The 25871-nt window shown below is 36.7% G+C and overlaps 2 protein-coding genes across 4 annotated transcripts; one reads left to right on the plus strand and one right to left on the minus strand.

Annotated features, from left to right (window-relative positions):
* The first annotated feature begins 22 nt into the window (after nt 1–22).
* On the plus strand, nt 23–2425 carry si:dkey-31c13.1 (uncharacterized protein LOC100002197 homolog). Its single transcript, XM_052564314.1, is given in 5 exon segments — nt 23–164; nt 265–377; nt 1386–1442; nt 1444–1533; nt 1646–2425. Coding segments are annotated over 5 exon segments (648 nt in total). The 3' UTR covers nt 1892–2425.
* On the minus strand, nt 2419–25871 carry ralgds (ral guanine nucleotide dissociation stimulator). 3 transcript variants are annotated; one of them, XM_052562488.1, is made up of 17 exons: nt 25713–25871; nt 11656–11960; nt 11497–11571; nt 11068–11261; nt 10852–10976; nt 10254–10469; nt 9553–9656; nt 9317–9401; nt 7114–7191; nt 6848–6934; nt 6691–6723; nt 5934–6055; nt 5554–5824; nt 5340–5414; nt 4975–5241; nt 4755–4869; nt 2419–4161 (listed from the first exon to the last, which is right to left on the minus strand). In XM_052562488.1, exons 1-17 carry the CDS (start codon nt 25854–25856, stop codon nt 3986–3988), a joined length of 2472 nt encoding a protein of 823 aa, XP_052418448.1. In that variant the 5' UTR covers nt 25857–25871; the 3' UTR covers nt 2419–3985. The 3 variants fall into 3 exon arrangements, with proteins under 3 accessions (XP_052418448.1, XP_052418449.1, XP_052418447.1); XM_052562489.1 differs by lacking the exon at nt 25713–25871 and adding an exon at nt 22889–23239; XM_052562487.1 differs by lacking the exon at nt 25713–25871 and adding an exon at nt 18975–19257.

The following is a 25871-nucleotide window of genomic DNA, read 5'->3' on the forward strand; positions in this document are numbered from 1 at the left end:
CCTGGCTAAATCTCGCTGCAAAATGCCAAACTGTTGTTGTGAACGATTCCCCTTATAGGGGTGTTTTGATCGTAAACTTAGGGGGTTCGAGGAGGACACTATGACAAAGTTCATCGTTTGGACGAAAGACAGGCTTTTGGTGTGGACAGTGAGATTTAAAGCAGGTTTCATTTGGTGTATTTCCCAAAGCTAGATATTACGCTGAGAACACCGATTTACTTTAGTTCACTTACAGACCCCAAATCCTTATCCAAAAAAATTAAGTTCCTTTTGACGGTATACCCTTCATGGTGGTGGGGAGAAGGGTCTAACGTTACTCCTGTCACCGAGGGGTAGACAAACACAAACATGAAAAACTGACAAGACAACTACAACTGGTACAGTTACCCTGGCCTACATGCACTCTGCCCATTGACATGTCAATGTGATTGATCACTATTGATTACAGCGATGGCTGGGACTTCTGTGACCCTGGACCACAAAACCAATCATAATGGTCAATTTTTGAAATTAAGATTTATAAATCATGAAAGCTGAATAAAAAAAAGCTTTCAAATGATGTATGGTTGGTTAGGATCGGACAATATTTGGCAGTGACACAAATCTGGAATCTGAGGGTGCAAAATATTGAGAAAATCGCCTTTAAAGTTGTCCAAATTATGTCCTTAGCAATGCGTATTACTAATCAAAAATTACGTTTTGTTATGTTCATTGCAGGTAATTTACAAAGTTCTTCATGGAACATGATCTTTACTTAATATCCTAATGATTTTTGGCATAAAAGAAAAATCGATAATTTTGACCCATTCAGTGTATTGTTGGCTATTGCTACAAATATACCTGTGCTATTTACGAATGGTTTTGTAGTCCAGGGTCACATTTCATATTATGTGTAGAGTCAGTAGTAGCTTATTGAAAAGCCTTTTTTATGTATGTTAGCCTCTTTGACAAGTATGGGTGCTAAATATCAACTTAGATAGAATGTCAAACTGTATATTGTTTATTGTCAGACTATTGTTATGAAGATAGGCGACGTCTTCAAGACTCTCCCAGCCAGAATATATGTGGTTCATCTGATCAGATCCCCTGATTACAAGGTGTATATTTATTATTATTCAGTGACTGAGCTAAATAATTTGACTATAAATGTTACGACCGGCTCCTTCTACTGTTACAAAATGAAGGGAACCAACAACAAAATTTTAATTTTAAAGCAAAATACTTTATAGTAAAAATTTTATGTATGGAGGAATGTCAATATAGTATGTTATGCAGTTTGTGTGTTGCGTGTGTAATGAATACATCAGTAATTTTATATATGTGAAGAAAACAGAGTTGAGAGAAAGACAGCATTGTGCGAGTGTAAAGGGAAATCTAAATAATAGAATGACATTCATAAACAGAGGAAGGAGAGATCTGGGTGTCTGAGACGTGCCTTAACAAAAAAAACCATCAGCAGTGAAGCTTGAGGAGCAATATTTTGCCTTCTTCCCAGGGATCGAGAAGCACAAAAACCATCCTGTGGTAGGAGAGGTCAGCAATCATTTATTTTCATGAGATCCGTTTACATAATGAATTACATTGTGAAAAAGAGTTAACTTACAGCCATTACCTAAAGGATATATGATATTATTCATCCCTTTAGGTTCCTGAGCCAGTGGACACTAGCAGCACCCCTCCCAGTGACAGCATCACACCTCACAAAGACACCAATGATCCTCCCAGAGACTCCAGCACGACAAAGAAAAGGCAAATGTGTGAGCTCTTACTGCGGGAAATTTCAGCTCTCACTTACCATCTACAGGAAGAGCCATTTCTGGACTCCTTGACTTTTTAACTGAATGACCTTTTGGAGGATGTGAGGCATCATACCCCTCATACCTCCATCTAAAAAAAAATAGATACCTCAAGACCCTCAGCATAATCCCCGAAAACATCCACCCTCTTGAAAGTTTGGCCATTGTGCTGAAGCAGTGAAAGCAGGCTGCAAGCCTTAAACGCAGATGTAATGTAGTTTTTTGCTTGTTGCGTTAGGTTAAATATCTGCATGATATTCTTTAGTATTATCCAATTATGATTATTGCCTGAGACCTTGTTCTCCTCAGTTTTCTTCCTAATTTATAGTATTAATTTAACAATATCTAAAACAATTAAAAATAAGAAGGGTGTACATTTGTTATGAATTTGCAACAAAACTTTTACATTTAATGTAATTTAAATTAATTGATACCCATGTTTATTTATAAATCATACCTGTTTTAATGTTTATTACTGATGCATTTATTTAATTGTGTGACTTTCTATAGTTGAGGAATCTTAATTTAATTGGAAAAGTGTTTACAGTAACATTGTTTGCCATGTGGCTTTAGTAGGTGAAATGAAGAAAAAAAAAACAAAAAAAAAAAAAACACAGAGGCGTCAAGTTCTGGGGTCTCAGTGGCCTCCACATTTATTTTGTAAGTTCTTAAAAAAATGTAGTGCTTGTCTGTACATATGCAGGTACATTTATTAATTATCTTCACAATAAAATTATAAATAAAACAATTACAAACTTAGAAATAAATAAAAATGGGGCAATGGCACAAACTAAAATTAAACATTTAAACTTTGACATTAACATCCAGAGTTAGATTCAGACATACAAAAGGGTAGAAAACATAGAAAATGAATCTGGATATGGCACGTGTGTTGAATGAGAAGCTGAAGGTAGGAGTATTTCACTTCACGGTCGTAGTTTCCTGATAGCATATTTGTCAAGAAGACATTTTGAACAGTGAAATTGGTATATTGGCATATATTTTCTCCATGCATTTTGATCTTTCCATAAATCATAAATTACGCACAATCTATAATTTGTTCCAGTTCAGCTATATAGTTGGCATAGTGTCAGAAAACCAACCAGAAAATGCTTGTTGTATTTCTTTCATCGTATTACAATATAAACTCATCTTTATCATTTCTCTCAAATGAAAACACACACACTAACATTCACATCTGAAATCTCTTCAAACCCCCTCAAATGTTCTGCTCATCATATTAGATCACAAGGGTAAGAAAGCACTCATGGATTTAATTCACAATGCAGAAAGGCTTAGCAGGGTGAAGCCACTCACAGTGTTTGGTACAAAAAAGCCTTTCTGTAGAGTTCCAGCGTTATAATGTGAAGCGCAGCGAGAGGCCAGCTGCAAATAAAAGAGAACGGCTTTGGCATTGATACATTTCTAAGACTTAGATAGCAACATTTGCATTTCTGTACACTAATAAGCACAAGTAATATTATTTATGGTTATTTAATGACCATAAATAACAGTGTAAATCCTGCAGCCCAGACCTGTCATCTCCTCGTGCTCAAATGTGACTTTAACCAAGTCAGTCAGCAGTCAAAAGAGAATCTTTCAGTCTGGAGTGATCTGATTATTACCTGAAAGGTTAGTTTCAGTTTGTAATCGTCTACAGGAAAACTGGCAGCAGCAACAGTCAAAGCAGCCACGCAAAAACAAAAAGCAACAAAAGACTACAACTGACATGGTTTTACTGTACATGTAATACTGTAGCTTTACTGTGAGACTGTGATAGCAAATTTTGCTATTGAGTCCGAAGGGAGAGTGTTTGAAGGTGAATCAATAGAAAATCCACTTGGAATTTGAAAAGGACCAAGGACCACATCACTACTCTCCTGCTTTTAGGACCTGTCTAAAGTGCTTGAAATGTCTTTGTTTAGTGTGCTCATGCGTGAACGACTGCATCTGGTAAGTGCTTCCCACACAGTGTGCCTCTTATGTGCAGTCTTAAGGCAAACCTTGTAAGAACCACAGTGTTCCTCCTGTGCCTGTCGCGTAGTCCGTAGGGACAGGAAACACAGGGAGCAGCTCAATAATGCAATTAATCCATTGAACGAAAGATCCAGATAACACTGTCTGGGTTAATAAAGTGACTCTTGGTAATGCCCAACAGCTTCAGGCTTGCCGAACTCGGCAGAGCTCTTTCAGAAGAAGCCCTTGGGTATTTTGAAACCTTTCTGCTTCATGCGTGGTAGAGTCAGGCTCGGTGAGCTCTTCGAGCGGCAGGTTTTAGGGACGCCACGCTTTCGCAGCAAGAAGTCGTAGTCGGCAGATGAGTTCATGGCATAGAAAACGTTTCCATTATCTGGGATTTTAAGTTCTGTGGAGAAAAAAACACAAAATGAAGGTTAGAAATATCAACAACAAGCATAACTGGGAATTGAAAATACTGTCAAAATTAGAACTGGATTTTTGCAGCTTTTAGTGCATGTGTATTAGATTTCGTAAATAAACATTTATCTGATATATATATACAGTACATTTTAATTTACAGCCTTTATTTTTTCCTGGAAATTAGACCTAAAAGGACATCAAAAAAAGTTTTTGTCTGATAAATACATCCCGCCATCATCTAGCACCAGCAATGAGCAAATCAAGATTTTGACAGACTGAAAGGCTATTAATTTATGGCTGATAACCGATAAATATAAAAATTCTAATTAGTAAAAAAAAAAAATCAACATTATAATGTATAGTGTTATTAAATAGTTGGTGAAATATTAAATAAAGAGAGGGTAAGATGATGGCTAAGGTCATATAAATGTAACTAGTGGAAATAAACATTAAATATCCATAAAAAACAACAATATAATCTCTAATATCTGCCAGTAATTTTATCCCTATATAGTATATCCCTATAAATAACAAGCTCTTCGATATTTCTAGCCCCAGCTTCCTGTTTCAGGTTTTTACCTTTATGCTTGGAGACCCTCTGCAGCAGCTCATAGTCTTCTGACCTGTCATTGTCCAGGTTGTGCTTGGCCATGGCTTTCCTGATGACACCCGGGGTTTTGTCCTGACTAGTGACCTGCAAAACACAACCATTAAGATCAATTTTCCTATTACCCCTCCATCAATTATCAAGTATTGTTATATATATCTCTGTCTATCTCCTATGACGTCTCTCACTCACCAGGATGCTCTTGTACATGTTGCCGTTGTCCTCGTCAAGGCTGACTCTGATGATGCAGCAGTCGTTCGCCTGCTGGTTGTGTAGCGGCAGGGAGAGAGACGAGTAGTCCGAGACACCAGAGACCGACCGTTTGTGGAAATGGAAGGTCTGCCCTGTGGAGATGGAGACTGAGGATGAAGAAGAGGAGGTGGAGCTGCTGCAGCCAGACTCCAAACCCAAGCCTAGTCCGGAGGCCTCCAAAGATGAAGGAGTGGACGACTCCCAAAGCTGGAAAACAGAGAAATGAATGATTATGTTTAAAGCTCACAAAAGCAAGTATTATGTTTCTATTTAAATGACAAGCATGCTCAAGAAAATGCAAATACCTTGGAAGAGGAATCAGAAGCAAGCTCCCCTGTATCGGAGGTCGATGAAGAATGTTTCACAGTTGGTGTGGAGGTCTGGAGAGAGAGTCAGTAGTCAGGTTAATACAGAGTCACTATGTATATTAGACAAAAAACAACAACACACATACACTGTGTGTGTGTGTTAAGTTGCTAAGCATACTATTAGGTCTGTAGATAAACAATATGGCCTTACTCTTTGACTTCCTGTTTCTGGGGAGTTGAGCAGACTGAGACTCGTCTCGTCTGCGTCTGAGCCGCTGGATCCCGCTGAGGTGAGGCTGACGGAATCTGCTCCGTCTTTGAAACTGTCTTTGAACTGGCTTAATCGCGGCTGCTCAAAGGACTTGGAGTGTGACGTCCCTGCGCTGCTGTAACCCGACTCCTCGCTCATGCGTTTGATGATGCCCCCATTCTTTTTGCACACTGACTCAGATGGCGGCTCGATATCACAGGACATAGAGTAGCTGAAATAGAAAAGAAACCGTAGATGTTTAATACATAACATATCTTACATTATTATCACTCAAATCATTTGTTTTCCTATCATATCCTATATATTTTTGTCTTTCTCACCTCTCAGTCTCGTTGAGTCTCTCCACCCTCTTGAACCATTCAATGAAGCGCTGGTTTTTGGTGAAGTTGTAATAATTGCATGTCAGTTGCAGCAACTTGATCTGAGCAATCACTTCAAATTCCTAAACAAATAAACAAGAACAATGCACTTCATTGATTTATGTTTATTCATTTTGTTTACTTGTGTATTCATTTATTGATATGTTTCATTAAAAGTGTTCCTCTTAAGGCCAAGAATGAGGATAACTATACGTAACCCTGGACCACTAAACCAGACATAAGGGTCAATTTTTTTAAATTGAGTTTTATACATCATCTGAAAGCTGAATAAATAAATAAATAAATCTGTTAGAATAGGACAATATTTGGCTTAGATATAACTATTTGAAAATCTGTAATCTGAGGGTGCAGAAAAATCAAAATCTCGCCTTTAAAGTTAAGTTCTTAGCAAAGCATATTACTAATTGACTAATTACTAATAAACAAAAATTAAGTTTTGATATATTTACTGTAGGACATTTACAAAATATCTCTATGAAACACAATCTGTTCTTCATATCCTAATGATCTTGGGCATAAAATAAAAACCCACACCAACAGGCAATAACATTCTGTTTATAATAAGTGTGCGCAGTTATGTCATGTGCTGCCTTAAATCATTAAACTCTGGATTCTGATTGGCTGTCAATGTTTTATCGTTTATTATTTGGAAATTATTATTTTTAATACATTCCAATATTGTTCCTCTGTGACTCACCTTCCTTCTCTTTTCAAAGTTGATCAGCCCAACCTGAAAAAAAAAAAAAAAAATATATATATATATATATATATATATATATAACAAATAAATAAATATATATATTAGGATATTTCCTAATTACAAAAAATATTACATAGCTCCACTGGACTCTCACCTCAATATAGTCTTTCATAGCAGTATCCAACATGACTAGATCAGTCAGAAAAGTGCCAAGGTATGGAATAGTTCCTTGTACAACACCCTAAACAGAAGGAGGAAGAAGAAAAACACTAAATAAACAAAGTTTACAATTCCATTCAGGACAGTTTCTTGCGAACCCTACAAATGGTGCGTCTGACCCGTTTTGACCATAAGAGGGCACTGTTGCTCAATAAATATCAAGTTCAGCTGCCATTATGTGACATTTTTTTCAGTACACACCATGTCTCTTTGCTGCTGGTGTCTTCTCTGGGCTCCTTTGTGGTTAATCTCGACGATGGCAGATTTGGAGGTGCCCTCCTGTGGAGAAATCAGTTTCAAATAATCAATTTGGGTCTCCAAAGTGAAAGCATTCACATTGACGCAGTATTAGCAGTGGTATAACCTGAAGGCAGATAAGGCTGTCAAAGTGGAATCTTAAGACTGCATTGTCATGATATACCATGACGCTGATGAACGTGGAGTTGACTGTATGGTGTGTAGTGATAGAGCCAGCCAACACCTTGGGGAAGCCCTTGGGTGTTAAGGAGGGGTTTATCTGGAGGTACAGAAGCCCTATGACCTCATCCAAGGAATTCCCTCAAAATGAACGGCAGCAAATGCTAGGTTCTCGGCGTCAGCACACATTCCAAGGATGCTTTCCAATGTTCTGCTCTAGTTTCCTCTCTAATGTTGAATGTACATAAAGGAAAGCTTTTGTCATGCTTGGTTTCCCTCTATCGCGGGACAGCTATTTTCAAGGCAAGTTACGGAAGTCACTTCTGCGGTGAAGATTTCTAGATAACATCAGTTCAATTGAACCTATTTTTAATTTCTCAATCTTTGTGAGTCACGTTTGTGTGTCATGGAACGTCAGGTTGCCATAACAAGGACTGAGTCAATTTCTCTAACAAAACATTGCAACATTTCAGTGTTTTTGTCTCTTTTTGTTGTTGTTTTGTTTTGTTAAAACAAGATCAATTTACTTGATTATAAGAGAAGTTGTGTAAGACTGATTTTCAGAGAATGTACACTACTGCTCAAAAGTCTCTTTTGCTGAACAAGGTTGCATTTATCTGATTGAAAATACACTACAAACTAAAATATTGAGAATTATTATTACAATTTAAAATAACAATTTCTATTTTAATATATTTAAATGTATTCCTGTGATGGCAAAAATTGGAAAATTCAAAATTTCCAGCAGCCACAGTCACATGATCCTTCAGAAATAATTTTAATGTGCTGAAACGGTTCTTATTATCATATTATCATAAAAATCATGGATTCAACAGAAATATTGTTATATATATATATATCTGTTGAATCCATGATACTTTTTCAGGATTTTGTTTGAAGGAAACCTTTTGTTACATTGTCTTCTTCATTGTCATTTTTGATTAATTTAATGCATCTTTACTGAATAAAAGTTATAAACTGAATAAAATAAATTTCTTTAAAGTATTACTTGTTCGGTTGAGTAAACAATGGTAATATGGTATAAAAAATAGTACATGGTGTATATATTCTCTGAATATATCTCTTATCTTACACAACATGCATTAGACTAACCGCAGAGCTGAGGACAAAATTACTTTGCAAAATTCACTGTTCAAAGTTGCATAATGCTTTTACCACTAATGGATTCTTTTCAAGACGTCTATCAAATGCAGAAGCATGCCAACTAGTGAAAAGTGCAACAAAGGCATTTGACGCTGTACTCAACAAAACTCAGCAGGCCATAGAAGCAAGACTTTGGGCCAGCAGGTTGCACATACTATGCAATTGTATACGGCTTTTCTGTTTACCCTATGGCTGCTATAGAAACCTGGTCTTACAGGCATTGAAAAGACTGGTAAGTCACTAAGCTTTCCTGTGGATGACAGTCTGACATAACCACATCCTGTCTTCCCCCAACAACAGATACAGCGAACGTTGGTGGCTTATAGTGCACTTTTAAAAATTTGAAAAACGCAAGGTGTTTGAACATGTGACTTGCAACGTGACAAAATTTTTGGAAACAGAAACATTTCCTAGTTCAGTCTTCAGGATATCACTGAATCAATTGTTATGATCTTAAAAAAAACAAAACAAAAAAAAAAAACATGGACAATTCTATTTTTTTTTAATTGTTGTAAGTTCCATATACTATTGATAATTATAATGATGTATGAGGGTCAAACTGACCCTTTAATATTAATTCACCAAAAAGCACACTATGAAAAATAGTAAATAGTAACCATTGCAAATAGTTAACAGCTCAAAACAGTATTATATTGTAACAAGTGTGATTATTTAGTTTATTGCTGTTATTATTCTGATCTATTTATTTTATGGTGTAATTTTACCCTGATGGTACAGTTGTGTGAGTGGGAACTTTTGGCAAAATTTGAGAAAAACTTTGTGCAAAACACACGTGGACCCCTTCACCAACCACTTTACTCACCTTAATGAGAAGCTCTCTGCTGAGGGAATAGTTATTGTCGTCTGAGAAAATTTCAGACAACTCCTGGAAAGTGCGATAGCTTTCCCTGTAAGCAGAAGAAAACCGGTCAAGTCACAAACAGCTACATCTACATGAAATCCAAACATTCTTATCAACTAGCATTCACATATCTAATGCTAAGTTTTATCCTTGACTCTGGCTAATCATTACTGACAGAAATCCATTCAAACTCTTACCGGGACACATCATCCCAGGTCCTCCTCAGTCTATGGATGGCATTACTCTGCAAGGCGGACAGGATGGCTTTCAGAGAAGAGAAGCTCTTCAGGATACGGCATTTCTGATGTCAAGACAAAACGGTATTTATGAACTATAACACTTATGGGCTGCTTGAGAATAAAATGATGCCCTATATATACAAAGTCTAGTGTTCCTATAATAAAGTAAAACTATTGGCCCATGCAAAGCCATGCAAAACTTGCTACTATAATGCTAACTTGCCTTGGGTGTTTTTAGAGAATTTATATGTGGCAGCTAGGTGTTTTCAGAGCGTTGTAATGTGGTCACTAGGGCATTCCTAGGTCTAGCATTTAAAACTGTGGTGACCATTTGAGTTGCTTCTTCGATATGATTTTGGCGTCCCTTTTTGAGTTGCATCCACATGCAGGGCATACACCATTTTTGCAACCCAAGCTCATTGGAAAAACATGCCCCAACTATGTCAGAAAACCATGTAGCTGGCTATGTCATGAAAATGTCATAATGCATTACAAATTATGTACTATGGTAAAAGTGTAACATAACATAGTAGCTTGCAATGGAACTGAGTGAAAATACGTCATAGTGAAATGTATGATTTTGGTTTTGTAAGGCATTTTGCATTTTGTGCCTCTGACTTCATTCCATGAAAAACAAAACAGTTAAAATGGTGCCTCACCCTGGCCACTTCTATCCAGTGTTCAATGCGTTTGGCTCTTAGAAAGGGTCTGAGAGACTTGTTATCCAGGCAGGTGGCAATCACACAGTTGGTCACACTGTTGAACTGAGAAACAGTGGCACGGATGGTGGGTGCCAGGTGCTCTTTGCCCTTCTTATCTCGCTGGGACCATATGCCACCCAAACAATGGTATGGAACCACCCTCTTAAACAGCTCCTGTAAAAAAAAACAATGTTTAATTGCATTCACCTGTTTCATTCGGTTTTAGCCTTGAGAATGTTTTGCAGGACAACTTTATTTACATTTATGGCATGCAATGACTGGAGTAAATCATTTTCTCAAGTTTAATTCTCTCAGCTGACTTTAATCTTTAAATTCTTCAAATCTACCAAAACACGCTGACTAGCATATACTTTATGTATAAACGGTCCCCATAAAGCAACATGGGATTGAAAAGCTTGCATAAAGGTTAAGGTACAGGAGTGTCCTAATACTCTTCTCAGTTTGCCTACACTTTTGTAGCCCACTTTAATTGCTCAGATCCTTAACCAATAGATTGCTTAAACTTTTGAAAGATCAACCATTTTTGATCTCTTACCGCATCCATGACTGTTAACTGCTCGGCGACTAGGGCAGGACTGAAAGACATGAAGTGTGAGGGAGAGAATTCATCATCCAAGCTGCTCTCCTCTGGTGTGGCAAAGGGGCAGGTGCACAGGTCAGCTGCAAAGAAGAGGCAAGTTGTCAAACAATCAGTTTTTTCAGTCTTTTAGCCTTTAATATGAGATTCAGTGGGTTACTTTGTCATCAGTACCTTCAAGCTCAACCTCTGTGTTTTGCCGATGCTGGAAGTGTTCCAGCAGGTTATGGGCTCGTCTCTCGAGGTCTGATCCAGAGAAGTTCATTTGCAAGTAAGATATGAGGCTCTGCAGGCATTCATGGTCAGGAGGGCTCCAGAAATCCTCAGAGTACTGATCCAGCCATGCACCCAGGATAGATGAGACAGTACTGCAATGCACATGAAAAAAAGAATGCATCAATATCAATATTCTGTGCGATACCAATAAACCAAGTCACGATTAGGTGGTATAGGATATACCAATATAAAGTACAACCAAAAGTAACAAAACAAATAATTATTGTCTGTTGTGGTAACTATAATATGGTAATTATAAAAATCTACAAACTCTCTTTTAACTGTATCCAAATGAATTGGGTTCAGTTTATCACTGTAAATACTTACTTTTTAAGATCTGTGTGGTCCTCTGAGGGCAGTTTTGGCTTGCCTAAGACTGGCTGATCATGCAGTTTAGCATACCTTACATAGATAAGAATGCATTTTAAGTAACATGGTGTATGTTTTTATATTTCCAAAAGTACTTGGGGTTGATGGCTTGTTTACCTGTTCAGCAGCAGGTCCAGCACTTGTTTGGTGGTGGCAAAAGCTCGGTAGGTGCAGAGGAAAATAGTGACGTATGTGTAGTCCTTTCCTCTGAAAGCCGAAACCATGTACTCCACTAGTTTCTCCAGCGTGCCAGCCTTAATAGTCCGACCCTTGCATGTCTCGTACAAACTGAGGGCAGAGTCGGTCTCCACACCCAGCCATCGCTGCCCCTTACTAGCCGTCTGGTGGAGCTGGACCTTTCGAAGTGTGATGGTATAGATGGCTCCGACTTCTACCTCCTCTCCAATCTCCTGAACTGAGCTCTACAGATAAAGAAAAGGGTTGAGTATTCCTGGCATTATATTCATTACAGAAAATGATTAAATACACAATTTTGTGGTCATTTCACTGACGAACCAATCAGAATCCAGTATTCCAGGGTGTCATGTAACAATAAGTCAATACAGAAGTACATTCTACCATTCAGTCTCACAGAGCACCTTATCATAATAATGGCAGCAAAGATGACTGATTATTTTTCAAGGGCTATTCTTCTCTCTGCATTTATGTGGTGAATTTACAAGGTCACACAGTTCTAGCACGGCAGGGGCTTTAAGGGTGAGTTGGGGATTACTGCTCATTTCCTTAATCCACACACAGCCTTAACACCGAGCGCACAAGACCAAGATTGTGGCTCTTTATCAGCCACTGTCACATGGCTAACCCAGCCCTTTAACTCCACATCTTAAATGTGCACTTAGCAGCTTTCTCTGGCCAGTACCACAGTGGTCTCAGACGCCTATTGAAATGGATCACCTGTTCTGCAAACAAAAGGTCTACAATTTTCATCGGAGTCTAAATTCACTCTATGACCAACAAAGAGTGACATCAATGATTTTAAAAACTAAAAATATAACTGTACGCTTGAATTCAGTAGGGATCTCATATAATATAATGCTAAGTTGAGAAAGTTTGCAGTCGGTAATTTGCAACTAACTCAAGCACTTTGCTTGACGTCATAATGGAAAGTAAGAGGGAAATCCCAGGGAACTGTGGGAAGTGACCGAAAGCTTTGCCTTAGGCAGCGAGCCAGTCGTGTGAGGGTGTATCCTGTGTAAGTGTGGGTGTGAGTCAGTTCATGGTCAGGAGATGACTGCTTAAACAGATAACCCAACCCCAGGGCTCTGTCCAGGAGTAGCTATGGTAACAAACACACAAGCCACGCAACAGTTTCTGTCAAATACCGTTGCTGTGGTATTGTGGAAGTACATTAATAGGCAAAAAAAAAAGGAACAACGCTTCTTTCAGTTTCAGATCCGTTACACAACCCTGTAAAACGCACAAGATGTAGATGCGAGACAATTTCCCTCCGATGATTACAAACAACGATGGATTACATTTCAGCAATGTATGTTATATAATATTTAATTAAATTATATTATATAATCCTCAAAGATTAAGTTAATTAAGAAAAAGTGTATATAGACGTTTATTATCAATCCCTCCAAGACTGTAGGCAAGGAAACACCGTGCATTAGTGGCCGTAATATTATATTATATTTAAAGATGGACATGGTTTAAGTAAATTAAGACATTAATAAAAGGAAAAGTAAACCACTTTACATCTATTTTACATTATATTATAGTATGAGAGTATCTTGGTGCAAGTAAATACAGGAAAGGGAAAGTAGACCACTTCAGCAAAACAATGAAGCAAAACAAAAAGTGAATTCACACACACTTTGGAAAGTCCCTCTGACTCCAATTAAAACTTGTGAGCAATAGTAGGATAACCCAAACAGGCCTGAAGAAAGGGGGGGTCTGCCTGACACAACACCAGAGCACTATAAATGTCCGTCTCCGACGTCTGATCTTTCAAAACAGAAACAGAAACTCCACTCTGCTGTACTTTCTAAGGGAAAATCCACCTCACAATATACAGTCAGAGAAAGCGTAAACAAATGTTTATATGGTGAAAGAATATTGTTTCTCACTAATCATAGGTTTGCATTATAATTGTATGAGGTGATCACAGTCACAAAAAAGCCTGACAGAATGCATTTACTCTGCTCTGTGTACCCCTCGACTGCCTCTGATCCACTAAAGCCACAGGGTTTCCTGTGAAAAGACAAAGAGTGCTGAAAAGTTACTGTGGAACAGCTTCCTAGACAGCTGCATCCTTTACAAACAATGTTGAGAAAACACAAAAACAATGCAGAATTCCTCCTGTCAAAATCAGGGAGGAGTTAAAAGATGTTAGAGGACAAGCCCTATTACGTGTCTTTCTTTAACTTATTCACATCAAGAAAAACAAGATGATATTAAAAATAGATATCAACAGGCTGCGATTTTGACAGCTTGGTTTATCGTCACATACTCACACAAGACATTTTATTTAGTTTTAGTTTAGTTTCATTAAGTTAAAACTAGTTCCGTTCTAAAAATGCATCTTTTTGAATGCAAAACTAGCTGTTTTCAAACAGGAAAGTGTTGTGAGAACGTGCTGCTCATGGCGTGAAATGTTGAAAAACAGCTAAACCGCTGTCAAAGGTGTCCGTCTTGTGTAATACTGAAAAAAAAACTGCATAATGCACAAACACGTCCTGCACAGACTGCTTTGCTGTTGCAAAAATATAAAGAGAGAATGCAAATATATGAGGTCAGATGAAAGGAATTTAAAGCAGCAGTGATCAATTTGCTTGTCCTCCTGCTGATCATTAATACGCCTGGCTTCATTCATATTTTCATTATGTGTCATAACATTGTCTAAATACCTCAGCACATGTTTGCTTTTATTGCCTTGGCTGGGTAGGACACATAGCTGTGACAAATATTGTCCCTGGGAATGATTTTATCTCATAATACAATGTTTATGAATGCCTTGAACAGAAAACAGCTTAAGACACTGTAAGCTCCGACCAAATCTCTTTTCTGTTTGTAATGGTCAGGAGCAAAATTATGCTTATTTGTGTCATGAGGGTTATGGATTCGGATTTCTCTCAAGATTCACAGTCCTGTACGAGTTATTAATCTGGAGAGAGACGGGATACACAGAGCGAAGCTGCGTTCTGTGTATTTTGGCATTGCTCAGTAGGTTTTTCAGCAGACTTGGTTACAGCTCATTAAACCCCAGCATAGATTCACAGCTGCAAACATCTACAGTGGAAAAAAGGCAGTGAAAGGTGAAAAGGTGATTTCTCTTCTTATCCGCCTTATTCTGGAAGTTTCCAACCTTTTCTTTTTTTATCACCCACTGACGACTTCTGACTTCGAACCACGTCTCATTGTGTTCAAAGTCAGAGACAAATAATGTGCGAGTTGGTAAAAAGATTTTTTTTTTTTTTAGCAAGGATGCATTCAATTTACTGTCAATTGACTGTAAAGATTATTACGCTGGTACACAGAAGTGTATTTCAAATGAATTTCTTCAGGATCCTGAAAAAAATGTGTCACGATTTTCACAATAGTGATTTCTGAAGGATCATGCGACACTAAAGACTACAATCATGGCTGCTGAAAATTCAACAAAAATAAATTACATTTTTAAATATCTTACAAGAGAAAAACATTACTGTATATTTGAAAACATTATTTTAACAAAGTTTTTTTGAGCATCAACTTTCACCAAAACAATGGGGGAAAAATCACTAAGCTAATCATTAACCTCTGATGAGATTTTATTTATTGATAACACAATGTAACTATTTTTCATTTGATAAATGGTATTATCCATATTTTTTTTATTTTTCTTTGGCTTGGATGTTGTTAATAATCACTGGAAGCTGCTGTCGCTTTTTTGCCTGTGTTTTGGTTGAGCCAAGGTTTTTGTGAAATCTGTTCCAGCTCTCCAAAATGAGATTAGCAGAGCTAAGGAAGGAATTCTTCAATATAAGCCTTGGAAAAAGATTTACCCGACTCTGCCGGAGTGCGGCTCACAACTGCTCAGTGCGGTGGCTTCTGGCTCTGTTATATCGCAGATGAAGAATTAAGGAATGGATGCAACTATTCTGAGAGCAGATCATTTTTGCACAATGCAGAAATGTATTTGTTTACATTCAAAATGAAAAACAAGAGTACAAAATGTATATTTTTTTTCTATTTTTTGTTTGGACCACAAAAAATTATTTGTTAAAAAAGTCCTGGGATTTTATTTTTCATATGACAAATAAAAGATGAAAAAATTTTCATTTATGGCACACTAACATTTGGCAGACCATTTATTTAAAGTGATTTACAGTGCATTCAAGCTACACAATTTATCAGTATGTGTGCTCCCTGGGAACTGAACTCAGGACCTTTATGCTCTACTAGTTGAGCTGCTTTTCTAAACATAACCTTACAAACCTGATTTAACAGTGGCATATTGAGTATTTATATTTAATGCCTTGTACAACTGTTTAATTACATCAATGCACACCTACGTATTCCTGTTACTTTCCCCTTTCCTGCCTCTCACATCCTTGTTTTCCCTTCATTGCCATCCCACTATTCCTCCCTCTGATCCTTCTCTTTTCATTCAAGAGATCTTTCAGGACAAAAGCATCTCTGTATGTGTCAATGTAACCCCTGTCTGTTCTCCTCATTACACAAAGCTCAGCTCTGCCGGCCCCATTATGACATTCCGAATCCAATCTATCACACAAAGGCCTCTTTAAGAAAAATGCAGAATTTGTAAACACTTTTAACAAACACAGAAGAACAATGACAAAATGTATTAGAGTGAAAACCCAATGACAGAAGTGCCAGTCAATTCTACGACCGCTGTTCACTGGCAAACAATCAAAGAACCTTTACAACGTTGAAGTTTGCGTCAGTACGAGTTTTTTTGTTGTTGCTGGTTTGGAATAACTGATTGAAAGTGACAGTAAAGATATTTATAATGTAGAAAAAGATTTCTATTGCAAATAAATAGTGTTCATTTGAAACATATTTTCATCAAAGACTAATAATAATAAGAAGTGGAAATCAGCATATTGGAATGATTTCTGAAGGATAATAAGACACTGAACTGGAGTGATGGAGTAAACAGGAGGAATGGATGCTGAGAGTTTTCTAAAAACAGCAAACTATTATTTTACTTTGTAATAATATTTCACATGATTATGATAATTAAACGCAGTGTCTTCCAAAAACATAAAAATAATCATACTAATCCCAAAGTTTCGAACAACAGTGAATGTTGTATATTATTTTCTTTACAGGTTGACAGTATCTTAGACCATATTTAATCTAAATCTAAAACACATGACAGACATCTTGAAAATATGCCTCAGGAGCAATTTTCTATTGGTATCGAAGTCTATATACCTAAATACAGAAAGTCTTTATTTTTTTTTTACCTGTCAAGATTATAAAATATGAAAACAATTATTTTCTCAGAATGAGTTTCTGTTGCTCAAATCACGCTCCAAACAGTATTCTTCAAGCCAGTCAAGCTAATGTGAAGAGACACATTTTACAGTAAACAAACCATCAATCACTCTTTCTCAAGTCGATCGTAACAATTTCACCCACTTATTTGTCGACAATAACAGCATTAAAGTGCTCTTACACAAGACCTTACACTGGATGCTTTATAGCAGCTGTTACGTTACGAGATTAGCTGATCTATGTACTGAGCTCGTAATGATCTATTATACAAGGGAACTTTTACATCTGGCTGATTTGGTTTCAATCTTCAGAGCTGAGGTAACCAATTCTGAGCTCTTGCCAAGCCATCAGCTGCCTTGAATCACTATAAAAGCAGAGATAAGTGCTAGCATTGCCATTTTTTACTGCCTATGACATAAATGAAAGAGGATGAGAGAGAGAGAGAGAAAGATAATAGAGAAGGATTTACAGCAAAGTTACTCCATCCATCACTCATGGTTACCCTAGAGCTAACTATTTGGACGTCTGTAAGTCGACGAGTCAACCATTTTTCACATTAAAATGGATGGAAAATAAATTTTGATTTCTGTAATGAGGAAGGAAAACAAACAGCACCCACAAGTCAAAGCAAATGCACCCACAAAGGAGAAAGGCCCTAGTGGGTGGAATGGGAGATTTAACCATCACTAATTGTGTAATGAGAGCAGCTTAGATTTAGTCCAGTGAAGGTTAGCAGCTGGGGACACGCTGGATCCTTCTTTTTGCGTGTGACTGAGGTAAAGCTTCATTGTCGTAAACAAGTTTGGTGTGAACTGCAGTTTAAGTCACAACAATGTGCTGTTGCCATTGAAATGCAAGATAAAAAAGGACATGCTGTTCACAAACCACAGTCAGATATCACAGGTTTAGTGTAACAACTAACAACTGTGAAAAATGTGTGACTGCCATGGTGATAAAATAATTCCCTCGCGTTCAAGGAAAACATTTTGCGCTGCAGAGCTTGATAAGTCACAAATAGGAAATCAATAATGAAAGTCTTTCATCACAACTATCAAGTAAATGCATGCTCGTGTATTATATAAGATGTTCTCAAATATAATCATTCATTCTCAGCTAACATATCTGCACTATTGTAATAAACTAGAGAAATAACAGAGCATCAATAACATTGGATTGTATTAACAGGTCAGCAAAATTCCTAGATAATAAATACCATATTACAGCATTTTTTCCACATCTTTAACTAAAGCCTGTGTTTTCATTTAATACCTAAAGGGAAGGGGACGTGATTCTCATTTGACTGTTATATTTCCATGGCCTTTCCTGAGGAGAATTAGAGAGGGGAAAGTTGGAGACGGAGTGAATCGAGGAAAACAGAGTGTGCCAGTGCTCTTGCCAAGATCATGGTGGAGTTTTGATTTACTTCATGTAGGCCATCGAGAACAAGAGATTTCTGTGCAATGCATTTACACTGCCTTGTATTTATATTGTCAGTCAAGATCATATAGCTACAAGACAAAGATCATAGGAGGTGACAGATGTGCGGTTTATAAATTGCAATTTTCTATAAAAGAGAAAAACACTGGCAAAGTACAACAGAAACACTCATGCCAGCACATCTTCAAACAATGTGCTGAAATTAAATGTCTAGAAATAAAACAGTGAAAGAAACCTAACATTCATATATACATATAAAAATGAATACATCATAAAAACATGAATTTCAACGCAGAAATACACACAAAATGTAATTTCTAACGAAATAAAATTATATTTCTAAATACTATACTGTCAGTATTTTTAAATATCTTTATAATACTGTAGTGTATTGTATTGATATTTTGGGAGTTATATATTGTATGTGTGTGTCTTCCTCTCTCTCTCTCTCTCTCTCTCTCTCTCTCTCTCTCTCTTTCTATATATATACATACATAATGAAAATAAGTTCGGGTAAATATGTGTATTACCTCCAGGACAGGAAGGTCAGGGTCCAATTGCGTAAAACTATTTAAGACCACCGGACATCCATCTTCAGGTGCGATCTCCAGCTTCACCCCATCCCAAATGTTTTTAATTTTCCATGTGCTGGACTCAAACAGCTCGTCCAGGGACGTGGGTTTGACACCGAGGGCGTCCGACTGCATTCCCATAATGTAGACCATTACTAAAAGACTGTCACTGTCTCTGTTTACGACTCCATGTTATGTCATCCAGACTTCTACCGTAGCAACGACTGTATGTCTGTGCGAGTTTGGCTGAAGGGAATACCCTGAGACGCTAGGCCCCGCCCCTTAAGAGAATTCAGCCCCCGACGCGCATATGGCCCGCCCCTTCCATGACTAAAATCGTGACGTCAAATTCCGGGAACTCTGAGCTACTAAAAATATCACTTTTAATCGCTTGATTGTTACTTCATATGCCAAAAATAAACGAAAGCAATTGAAACAATTATGCTAAATTATTTTATGATTCATTATTTAGTTTATGGCTTAAACATTAATGAATAAAAAGGATTTGCTCGAATGAGTTAAAGTGACTCAATAATTATTAATAATAATAGAAACAACAACAATAATAAGCGCATTTAACACTTCTTTTGTCTACAGATTTTTGATTATAATTTTAAAAAATAATACAAAATATATTTCACAAAGGTAAATTTTGGCATTGTGATCCAGGCTTTTGTGGCACTATGAAGAATATCTAAACAAAACAATAAAAATATTTTTATTTGAAAGAAAAAATTAGATTTTAAAGCAGCATATATTGTCTTTCGTAAATGGCTATTCAGCATATTGCACAGCTTTGTTTTGTTGTAAATGTATCAATTAAAATAAAATAAAATGAGATAGATAGATAATAACAATAATAATTTATATCTTAATATTTTACGATTTATATTTATATTATTTTTTTCTCTAAAGGGTACAATGAGCTAAAGTTCCCATGTTTTATGCAAACATCATGCTACTTATATAATACTCAAACTGGAACAAAGTGGACTTTTCATGTAGGCTGGCTCATGTTAATACATTTTCTTCCTGATCCATCCTTTTTTGGGACACCTACACTATATATGAACAACCTAAATTGTAGGTTATTCGTGTTTCAACCTCAAAATATTTGCTGTGCTCAAGCCTAGTTACCAGTAAAAAATAATAATAATAAAATACCCCCAGCATGATGATGATTCGTGTATACTATAGCGCCCTCTGTTGGAAAATACTGGTAAGGTAACTTATTCTTCGAGGATGACTGCACCACTGACACAAAGCTCTAAGGAAACTGAAATCCTCCAGAGAAATAGTGTTTTGCGAGAAATAGCAGCAGCTGTCTGAGGAAACCTGCTGGGGATGATGGTGTTTTCCATGAGGTAACCATTATGGTTACATCGTGAAATCTGACAAGACGGCTGTCTAAGTGAAGGAAAATGCTAAGTCTTTTTGCTTGAAGCTCTGACCTGCACTGAAGAAGTTGCACTGAATATATATATATATATATATATATATATATATATATATATATATATATATATATATATATATTGCAAATAATACTTTGATGAATATTGATGTACCAGATGATGTATTCTTGTGAATGCATGTCGAAGACTGACACGGAACAGACGTAATTGTTGAATAAAGTCTTAATTTTTGTTTAACGTTGCAGATGCATGGTTAAAAAGCTGTAGGTTTTCATCCAGATGAACGAAGGTCTTATTGGTTTGGAACAACATGAGGGTGATGATGACTGAATTTACATTTTTGGGTGAACTATACCTTAACCTTGAGAGATCAATCTTCTAGAAAAAGCTATTAATTCCATGGAGGATGTCGCTATCATGTCCTGGCCATCCATGTCATGCAGTTGTTCAGTACTGATTATAGTTGCAACAAAAATATGTATAGCCAGTATCTGCTCCTCGACTAAAGGAAGCAAACAAAATAACAAACTCAATATCCATGGACAAGCCGAACCAATAGGTGTCAGTATAAAGTACAACACTGCCGGTGTTATTGGGAAGAATAAGAGCTAAGTGTAAAAATGTTTGCACCTTAAACTCAGTTACTCTGCAATTACTTTTAGCTTGATTTAGGATTCACATATAAGCTTTTACTGATATTTCCTGTGACTACTTCTGATAATAGATTTGCAGCCATAATTCAATGCAGAACAAACTGAACTGGATGTGAATAACCCTGGGATCTCTAGTTGAATTGAAACAGTTGTTAGCTATGCTCGGCTGCCATGCAGAGCAATCACACAGAGTTATTATACTGTAAGATTTCTATGCATCAGAACAAGAACACAGAATACACATAAATTCACATCATACAGTTTATTTATTCAGGCGCTCTGTGAACTCTCAATCCAGTGTCATGTTATACGGCATTTGATGCAGTATTTTTCCCAGTAAAATGTTGTTCTTAGAATTGAACAGTAACTACACAACAGCATTTTCAGATCTACTATTAATGTACACTACTACTAAAAAGTTTGATTTGGGCTGAGTAGGTTATTTTCTTTTATTCTGCAAAAATATAAATCTGTCACATAACAAAATATTTCTATTCCAAAGAAATGCTGTTCTTTTCAAATTCTATTAATCAAATAATCCTAAAAAAAAATGTACCATGGTTCAACAAAAAATATTAAAGCACAGCACAGCTGTTTTCAATACTGAAAATGAGAAATATTTCCTGAGCAACAAAACAACATATAAAAGTAATGTTTCTGAAGGATCATGTGAAAATTTAGTTCTGGCATCACAGGAAAAATAAATTCAAGTAAAAATGTAAATTATAATATTTCACAAATAAGTGTTAAGTGTGTGTGTGTGTGTGTGTGTGTGTGTGTGGACCTAAATATCCATGCAATATTTAACAGAAATAATGACCCATGACACCAAAAAGTTTGGGATTGGTGTAACATGTATACTTAGGCTATCTCTGCCGCAGCTGGAACTCAGTTGCACAACCACTTATTTGCGCTGCTCTCTGCTGAGATTGACAGATAACAGCTTGTTGTTCTCTTACAGCACCAGCATGGTTTATAAATCTTTGGAGAAGCTTCATATGATCTCTTTTTTCATTTTGCCCAGACATATCAAAAGCCAGGTGACTATAGGATCTGGAAGCCCCTTTCCACTGGACACTTAAACAGGGCTAAATAACTGTTCTATTCCCCTTCTACTATCAAGAATCAAGGCCATCAGAGTTCTCGCATAAGTGTTAGCAAACAGTATTCACCCTGAACCCAGTCTCCTCTCCTAACAAGCCTGTGTCATCCTGAGAAAGGACACATGTATTCTGAGAGTGCTAAACTTCAAATAGGAACAAATGTAATGAGCCTGAAACATTTTGTCCCTTTTTTGCTAACTCACATTATAACCAGATTCATAATTACAAAGTGGTTCTTACCAAGGGAAAGCAACTGAGAATGTTTTATTGATTTTGAGGTGCTTACAACTCCATAAAGCTGAAGTATCACATCAGTTCTGACTGATTTGTTAGAACGTTTTGAACATTTGACTTATTGATGTTGTTCTTTCTTTCTTTTTCTTTACTATGTCAAACTAAAGAATGACCTATGCACCTCTAAGGCTGTGGAAAGCACCTGAAAGATACTAACATAGCCAAGATTGGTTTAAAATGAGCAGGAGGCAGCTTGTCACTCCTTGGTATCCAGGCACACTAACACACAAACACTACCGCCGTAAAGACATTTCAAACTGTAGTTTGATTGACTTGAACAGATTACTTAATAATAATAGCCCACTATCTTAAGAAGAACTTATTACATTACATTAACTACATTACTATTACTCGATCTGTTAACTAGATACATTTTTAGACTATTAGAGGAAATAAATGCTTCTTACCTTTTTTCTTTCCTCTAAACTTTTCAGATCACAGTACAGAGCTTCATTCGTGAACACACAACCCAAGCCGCACCAGCGTATCAGCTGAACAAGTTGATCGAACCTGTCCTTCCAACACATCACCTTCTCAATTCAGACTTTTAAGTGTAAATTGCAAGAGATTATCAATCTTGTGACAGATGGGAAGCACAAAATTCTCCTTCGCCATTCGCTGACCCCAAAACACTGTCCCTGTCCGACACGTGTGGACGCAAACAGCTGTATCAATACGCAGGGAACACGGTAAAACAGCTCTCACTCTCTCAACCGAAACACTACAATGCTTGCTGAGGTTTTTTGTGTCATAAACTCTTCTGTTTAAACCCTCAAGGTTACTCTGAAATCATTTGTATTGGCTATGATGCACAGGCTGCTCTGGGAATTCAGCAGAATTCCCACACAAAATGAAATTGCAAGTGAAGCAATCAAACAAACCTATAAACCTGTGTGACAACTTTCTGATCCAACAAGAAATCAAATCGTGCGAAAGAGCAATTTCTGCTGTTCACAGGATGTCACTGTAAAAACACATTTTGTCATCCTTTTACCTTTGGGTTTCCTTTAACACTAGCTCTACCAAAGCATGTTCTTTTAACCAGTTACAAAAAACTTATTTTAGATTCCATTTATTTTTACTACAATACTGTTCTTTTTTTTTATGTAGGCTGATGTCACACAGTTATACAAGTTCTTGGAAATAAAGTCCAACAAAGTCAAAGAAACAGAAATAGTGAAATAATATAAAATAATCACTGGATTTGGCACAGTTTATAAGGTTAGTGATATCAAATCATTGAAGGCTATTTTGAGTAGCTGTTTTTTTAGGTATAGCAGGTAAACTAGATTTCCATTTTATAAATGAAATAGACTATCTACTTTAGTCAGTCATAAACCTCTTATTCAGAGTCTCTCTGTTTTTCTGTTTGTTTTCTATAGAGATCTTCCACAGACACTGCCATGCCATTAGTTAAATGGACAGTTCTTGGCTAGAATAGGCTGCAGTATGGACTGTCAAAGGTCTAGACCAAACCTGACCCACAAACACAGACCACACTCACAGGTGGAAATTGATGTTCAAGAGGCCAGACCTTGTCAATGCATGTCCATGTGGCTTAAAACAATGATGTTGCTATAACAGGCCAGTGTAAAACACTTCTTGGGAGTGCAGTCCAAACAAAAACAACAGTTTTAAGTATTGAACGTCACCAAACTTCTTTAAAAAAATAGGTCAATAACTTGATTCACTGACCCAATGTAGTACGTAAACCTCCGATTTTTCTTCAAACTGAGCTCACATACTTTCCTGTCTTGAGTGCCACAGAAACACCATTCGGTGGCTCAATTTATTGCCCTGCTGTATTCTCTGGAGCTCCATTACGATTCTAAGATGCTTTGACACTCAGAACTTGGCATTTAAAAGTGCTTTCTCCTCACCACTGAGGCAAAATAAGAACCTGTATCAAAAGCCCTGTCCAGTCACAAATAAGTACAGCCAGTTACTGGCTGAGACATGGATACAAGAGAACCTGACACTGTCATCAAACCTCGCTTATGATCCTAAATAAAAAAATAAAATAAAAAAGTTGTTGTGCCATGCTACTGAATGAATCTTTAGTTTAGTGATTTTATTAAGATCTGAAATCAATGGAGATCAGTTTAAGGTGTTCACTGAGAAAAATTATGACTTTAAGGATCGGTCAATGACATACAGTATAGGAGTGTCCATGATAATGAAAAGGAAACAATCTTTTAAAATCTAAAGCTCAAAACACAAGTGTCAAGTCATGTTAAAAACCTTTAAAACTGAATTAATTCAATAACAAAGCAATATTTTCATACACATGTAAATTATTAATCTTAAAAGTAATAATTCAAATAAAAAGTTAGGTTTTTTTTGTTGTCATGGCTTATTATTTTTTTTCTAAGAGATTATAATAAAAGATGCCAAACTAGTATACTTAATAATTAATAAGTATACTTATTAATTATTTATTTTCAAGAATTACGTTATTTACAGTTGATATACAAGATACAGTGTATGTGTGTGTGTGTGTGTATTAATTTATTATATTTATTATTTTATTATTATTATTATTTTATTCATTAATTTACATTTTGAAATTTGAAACATGCTCATGTCACTGTAGTATGAGGTGCATTTTAACATATTTGAAATTAAATTAATATATGTGGACAAACGAGCATCATGTCATTAACCAAGTTGCTTTTTCTAAAACCCACACGACCAAGAGTGGATCACATCCATTTCAAGATGACTAATAAATCTTAAAGCAGTTGCAGTGTAGTACTGAAGTGTATATGCGATAAAGAAAGGCTCAGTAACCTAGACGCATACTCACACCTGCAGAAGTGCTGACACATAAAAACACCTGCCACTTAGAAAAAGTAACACATCATCCTTGAACATCTCTGGCCGAAACGTGCCAAAAAAAAAAAAAAAAGAAACAGTCACGAGCAGCATAGCAACAACATCCCCTTTCAGTAAGCCAAAAGTAGAGCTCACTATTGAGCATAAGACATTCATAACTAACTCCAGACGCTGTTATTGATTAGTTGTAACTCATTTCATGACCAGGAACAGCAAGAACTGACATGCTTTCACCATGAAAACACCACGTCACTGGCTCTATTTCAGCAGGCATTGAAAACAGCAGAATACAGCCAAAGGGTGAGCACATACTTTTACTAAATGAAAACACATGCACACATACACACACACACACCAACTCGCACCAGAACAAAATGACTGCAGTCTCTCTCTTACCAGATCATCCAGGATGGAGACAGGGAAATCAAACATGCACATCTTCACAGGCTGAGCCAGGGCTTTATGCAGGTTGAACAGAGATTTGGGCTCCATCTTACCCGATGGAGAGAGTGCAGGCTGCTGTCCAGGCGCCTGCTTCATATTAGGGGAATGCTG

The sequence above is a fragment of the Carassius gibelio genome, chromosome B8 (genome assembly GCF_023724105.1).
Source record: "Carassius gibelio isolate Cgi1373 ecotype wild population from Czech Republic chromosome B8, carGib1.2-hapl.c, whole genome shotgun sequence".
NCBI classification, from domain to species: Eukaryota; Metazoa; Chordata; class Actinopteri; order Cypriniformes; family Cyprinidae; genus Carassius; species Carassius gibelio.

What these genes read in the sequence shown, in the direction of transcription:
- ralgds (XM_052562487.1), bottom strand. Translation starts at nt 19,169, where the DNA reads ATGGTCTACATTATGGGAATGCAGTCGGACGCCCTCGGTGTCAAACCC. An exon ending in GACCACACAGATCTTAAAAA is followed by an intron (nt 11,262 to 11,496) that starts GTAAGTATTTAC and finishes TGTGCATTGCAG; the next exon opens with TACTGTCTCATCTATCCTGG. An exon ending in AGTTAACAGTCATGGATGCG is followed by an intron (nt 10,470 to 10,851) that starts GTAAGAGATCAA and finishes TTTTTTTTACAG; the next exon opens with GAGCTGTTTAAGAGGGTGGT.